This window comes from Vombatus ursinus, unplaced genomic scaffold (genome assembly GCF_900497805.2).
Source record: "Vombatus ursinus unplaced genomic scaffold, bare-nosed wombat genome assembly UNPS02014832.1, whole genome shotgun sequence".
In the NCBI taxonomy this organism is placed as follows: domain Eukaryota; kingdom Metazoa; phylum Chordata; class Mammalia; order Diprotodontia; family Vombatidae; genus Vombatus; species Vombatus ursinus.
The window spans coordinates 61,975,498-61,981,445 of record NW_020954610.1 but is presented as its reverse complement, the minus strand read 5'-3'; the positions used below and the strand labels follow the sequence as shown (position 1 = coordinate 61,981,445).

Here is a 5,948-nt window from a genome sequence, read left to right as displayed (position 1 = left end):
CCTCGCCCCGCCCCCGGGCCCCCGCGCACCTGCGCCACCAGCCCCAGCTGCTCCTCGTAGCGATGCTCCGTCTCCAGCAGCTCCAGGGCCGTGCGGCCTCGCTTCCTCTCCCAGCGGGCCCGTTGCTCCCGCACCGGGCACCGCGGCCCCGGGCTCCACATAGGGGGGCGGGGTTGGACCGGACAGGATCACGATGGAAACTGTAACAACCCTCCTCCCCCACCCCCAGGGAGGGGGCGCTTGGTCACCGGGAAGAAGAGACCCCAACCTCCCCGCTCCTGCACGCGCCCACGTCAAGCGCGAGCTCACCCCTCCACTCCAAATGCCACAGGTACCCAGACCGGCCAGGATTCAAATTCCAACCGCCACCAAAGGAGGCGGGGCCGGGGAAGGGAATTGTGCACTGCGCCCCCTGTCGGCTCGGAGACCAAGACATCGCCGATACTGCGCATGTACGAAGAAAGCCTCGGGCTGCCGGTGCATACCCCACTTCTTCCCCTCCGGGTTTCCCGCTGTTCGCATGCGCACACTCCACCCCCCTCCCCCCGCCCCATCTGTACTTAGGTTGATGTAGGTGGGGTGGGTAGGACCCGCCTCCCCGCCCCATCCCAGAACTTGGCTCAATCCGATGCGAGTGAGGACCAGAAGTGCAGGCCTTTGGGATTTTATGGTGGGAGCCAAGTAGCCTAGTGATTCAATCCCAGTTTTACTGATGATGGACACGAGGTTCAGAGAGACTGAATGATTTTTCCAAAGTCACACAGCTAGCAAGTGGAGCAGGAAAGGCTTTACTCTTAGGCCTGCTGACTCATTGCCAGTGTTCTTCCCATTAATTCAGTTATACTCCACATTTATCAGCTGCCTTAGAGCCAAAGACAGAGGACGTCTTAGTTTCCAGGGACATGAATTAAGCACGTCCTTGGAGCTGACCCAAGGGACTTTGCCCTGGGTCCAAGGCTATCCTGTTAACTGCTTTCTAAACTCCATTGGCTCCTAAACCCGAGCTAGCTAAAGGCAGCTAGGCTCCTGCCCCACCTGATGCCTGAGCCTGCTCTCTGCGCACAGAGATCCGCCAGCCCGCTGGCTCATTATCTGCTTATTTCCTCCTGTTGTTGCCTCAGAGCGGCTGTTCTTAAAACCAGCACCCTCGTTTCCTCTTTCCTCCCTCCCCCACCCCAAAAATGTGATCACAGAAGCCAGACCACAAGTTTTTGCTCACAAGTAATTTGCTACACAAATAGCAAGGATAAGGATGCTCCTAATCACTATAATGAGATTTGGAAATGGGAAAGATAATGAAGAGAATCTCGTCCAACCTCCTCATTTTCTCCTGATGTGGAAACGGGGATGCAATGATTTCCTCAAAGTCAGAGGAAGCAGGTAGCAGGGCAGTGATTCCAAACCCAGGTCTTCTTAGATGCCCATCAACTGGGAAATAGCTAAACAAATTGTGGTACAGGAATGTAATGGAATATCACTGTGCTGTAAGAAATGATGAATGTAAGAGATACAAAGAGGCAGGGAACACGAATGTATGAACTGATAAAGAGCAAAGTAAGCAGAGCCACGAATATACTAAAATACTACAAAAATATAAATGGAAAGAACCACCAAAAAAAGAATTCTACAAAATTGTAAAGAACAAGTGTGTTTTGAAAGAAGATGAGAAGATACTCTCACTCCAAATCCTTTCTGAGGGGGGAAGTCCATAAGGGATGTACATTGTACTTATTTTCAGACTTTTCTAATATATTGATCAATTAAGCTGATTTTTTCCTTTTTTTTTGATCTTTAAAAATTATTTGTTATAAAGGATGGCTCTATGGAAGTAGGGGGCAGGGTAAGGATACTGGGGAAAACTATATATGTAAGAAGCCAAAGTATCAATAAAAATTTATTTAAAAAAAAACAAAAACAAACCCAACAACAAACAACCCAGGTCTTCTGTCTCCAAATCCAATGCCCTTTCCAGTGTGCCACACTGCACTGCCTTCAAGGCTATATATAGAAGAAAATCACCTAGCAGTAGTGTGGATGGTAACTCAAATTTCCCAAACTATTAATTCATTTTTTTTTTTGATCACTCTTTAAGGTTTACAGAGCATTTTCCTCACCACCCTATGAGGTAAGTAATGTAAATATTCAGCTCAAACAAACATTAAGTACCTATTCTGATACCCATTTTGGAGATGAGGAAATGAAGTTCAGAAAGTGTACTTAGTATTAAATAATGATACTGCCAGGACTGAAACCCAAGTTTTCTGATTCCAAATCCAAAATTACAAATCTAGTAGGCCAAGATGCCCTTCTTAAAAATAGCTCAAGTTTCTACAGCATTTTAAAGGTTGACGATGCACTTTTTGCACAGTAACCCTGAGGCAGACGGTGCGAGTATTATTATACCCATTTGCTCTAAGAAGCTGAGTGACCCAATGGGAAAAATGTTGTATCTGAAATCAGAAAGACCTAGATTTAAATCCCACTCTGAGACTTATTAGCTGTGCTACAAAGGGTAAGTCACTTAAAATCCCTGAGCCTCAAAAATTCTGTAAGAATATATATAATTAAAGGTTTTTAACCATTTTTGTATACTGGACACCTTTGGCAGCCTGGTGACGCCTTCTCAGAATTATGTTTTTAAATCCATATAAGAAAATCTATAGGGTTGCAAGACAATAGTGAAGTAGAGTTTATATGTGTGTGTATGTATATATAATATGTATATGTGTATATGTATATAAAATGTGTGTATGTGTGTATATACACATATTTTATATTCACAGACCCCAGGTAAAGAACCCCAATAATAAGGTATTGTTTCTCACTAATGCTTCTGAGCCCAGTTTGGCCCCATGGGTCTCTCTAATCTTAAAGCCCAAGTATATTCCTCTCTGGCAGGACCCCTAGCACCGGAGCTGCTCCAGACTGATTTGGGATTCACCTGAGTACTTCCTCTGGAGGAGAAAGCTTGCTTTTCCACCACCCCAGGCCCACTTTCTGGAAGTCTCCTGATTGATTGCAGACTGGCTTTGGGTGATCTACCCACATTCCTACTTAATCCCTTGACTAATAATTGACTAATACTTTCCCACATATTTTAAGGGTCCATGATTTCATTGCTGTGGGTATTAGTTCTATTAATTCATATCACAAACTTTCCATGCTTTAATTTTACAAGTTTAGTAAGGTGATGTAGTTGTAAAAAAAGAATCCTCCCCACTTGGTTACCAAGTTTGAGGCAAGGAGCCTCTCCAAATTTAGCTGGGTTGATCCTTAGACAGTAGACTTAGACATTCTGCTTTAAACCCTTGTCCTCAAAGCCCTTCCAGCTGGGAAGGACCTGTCAGAACATGCTTTCCCCTGGTATAGCCTTCCAAAACCCAGGTTCACCTCCCCACCAGGATGAGGAATCTTGGAGGAGGAGGAATAATTTTTTAAAAGCTTCTTACTCTGACACACAAGTCTATCCATGATCCAGTTCCAACATGTCTAGCATTTTCTTATGCTTCTCCTCTTAATACATAGCCGAACTAGTCCACTCTGCTCCCCTTTCTCATCCTTACCTCTCCTATCCCTTCACTTTTGCTTACACTGTCCCTGATACCTAGAGTGGACATCCCCTCCACCTATCTGTTGACAGTCCCTTTTTTCCTTCAAAGCTCAGTTCAAATTTCACCTATGCCATTGTGCCTTTCCCCCATTTCTCTCCCAAATCACCAGCCAAGTTTGGGCTGTCAGAATAATCCTTGCTCCCCATTGCTACTTCTAGACTCTCCCACTACTAACATTATTCTCTTCCTTTGAGGTTCATTCAATGCAAATTTATCACCCAATCAAGATGCTGATAGGTGTTATCTACCAACTCCTAAAACACTCTTTCCTTCCTGAATAAGTTCAATATCAAGCTTGCAGTCTTTCTCTGAACCCCAACTTGTGCCATTGTATGAGAGGACTTCCAATATGGATAACAATACTCCCTCAAACACCCTAATTTCCTAGGTCTTCTTCAATCTCCTCCAAACCAATGACTTATTCCTTGCCATGAGCCACCAGTGTTCCACTTCTGTGTCCCTGATCTTCCTCCTCTTCTCCTTTCTCCTCATCTCACGTCACTGAAATACCTCGTGCATCACCTCTACCTTTACCCATGTCTCACATGAAGAGTGGCCCTTCCCCTTGCCAAAGCAAACACCTCTCCGTGCACATGTGATCTCATTCTAGCCCATCTTCTTCAGCAGATTTCCAGCTCTTTCTTACTAATCTTCAATCTCTTATTGTCTACTGGCTACTTCCCTGCTGCCTTCAAACCAAGCCCATGTCTCTCCCATTCGTAAAACAAAACCAAACCAAAAACCGTCACTTGATTTGCCCAACCCCTCTTCCTACCATCCTATATCTTTCTTCCCTTTCATGGTTTACCTTCTTGAGAAAGCTGGTTATAATTGATGCCTTGACTCCTTTCGTCTCACTCTTTTCAACTGTACAATCCAGCTTCAACTTCATCATTTAGCTGAAAAAGCTCTCTCCCAAGTTACCAATGTTCTCTTAATTACCAAATCTGTTGGGGTTTTCCCTTAATTTTCATCTTCCTTGACCTTTCTATTACCTTTAATGTTGTCCATCACCCTCTTCTTGATACTTTCTTCTCTTCCGGTTTTTGTGGCACAGCTGCCTCCCGTTTCTCCTCCCACCTGCCTGACCACTCCTTCTCAGTCCCTTTTCGCTGATCTTCATCCAGGTCATGCTCCATAAAGGGGGGATATCCCCCAAAACCCTAGTCTCTTTCCTCTTCTTCCTTCATACTATTTCATTTAGATGATTCTCATATCTATTTCTCCAGCCCTACCCTCTCTCCTGACCTCCAGTTTCCTGTCACCAACTGCTTATTGGATATCCCAGACTGGAGAAACATGTCTATTTCTCCAAAACAGAACTCATTATATTTCTTCCCAGATCCATCTCTCTTCCTAATTTCCCTATTGCTATCTTAAAGCACTGCCATTGCCAGTCACCAAGGTCACAATTTCTCTTCTTCTCAACTTGAATTTATATCACATATCCAATCCGTTGCTAAGCTCTTTATTTCTACTTCTACAACATTTCTCATATATATTCCCTTGCGCCACTCACACAGCTGCCTTCCTGGTACAGGTCCTCATCGCCTCTCATCTCCAATAGCTTTCTAGTTGTTGGCCCTGCCTCAAGTCTCTCCCCACTCCATGTAGCTGCCAAAGTGATTGTTTCTAAAGCACAGATCTGACCATGTCGCCCCTATTCAATAAACTCCAGTGGCTCACTATTCCTTCAGGATCAAATATAAAACCCTCTGTTTAGCTTTCTTGAACATTAAATCTGATTCTGGAACCTAGAGAAGGAAGATGACTTGGACGAGGACGGCCTTAGAAGTTGCCTCATGAGTGACCCCAAGTTCTAGATTCTTGGAATCTTTTCTTCTAGATAAAGAAGAGGATTTTTCTCACCCAGGCTCCCAACTAGGTGCCATTCTTAAGTCCTCCCTCTCTCTCACAGCCCATATCCAAGTTAAGTCCTGTTGTTTTTGCCTTTGTAACATCTCTTAACTATTCTTTTTTCTGTCCTCTGACACTGACACCACCCTGGGGTAGATAGACCCTCATCACCTCATACCTGGACTACTGCAGTAGACTGCTAGCTGCCTCATCTCTCCACTCCAGTCTATCCTTCTCTTCACTGTCGAATTGGTCTTGCTTAAGAAGACTTCCTTAAAGTATAGGTCTGACCATCTCACCCTTCTATTCAAGAAACTTCAGTGGCTCCCTATTACCTCCTGGATCAAACATAACGTCCTTAGTTTGTCTTTTAAAAGCCTTCATAACCTGGCCCCCTCCTACCTTACCAGTCTTTCTAGACCTTACTCAGCTCTGCACGCTTTGCAATTTATGCTGTATACATGTTGCTTGTACATAGTT

At 44.5% G+C, this 5,948-nt stretch overlaps 1 protein-coding gene across 2 annotated transcripts in view; it reads right to left on the bottom strand.

Moving 5' to 3' along the window:
• ARHGEF39 (Rho guanine nucleotide exchange factor 39) overlaps positions 1-404 on the bottom strand; it is a 5,003-nt gene extending 4,599 nt beyond the window's left edge. Inside the window, exon 1 of one of the 2 annotated variants that reach the window (XM_027839600.1) lies at positions 30-404. In XM_027839600.1, the coding sequence (XP_027695401.1) occupies positions 30-161 (132 nt within the window). In that variant the 5' untranslated portion in view covers positions 162-404. The remainder of the gene's footprint in view (positions 1-29) is intronic. The other variant, XM_027839599.1, reaches the window with a different exon arrangement.
• Positions 405-5,948: the final 5,544 nt, after the last annotated feature.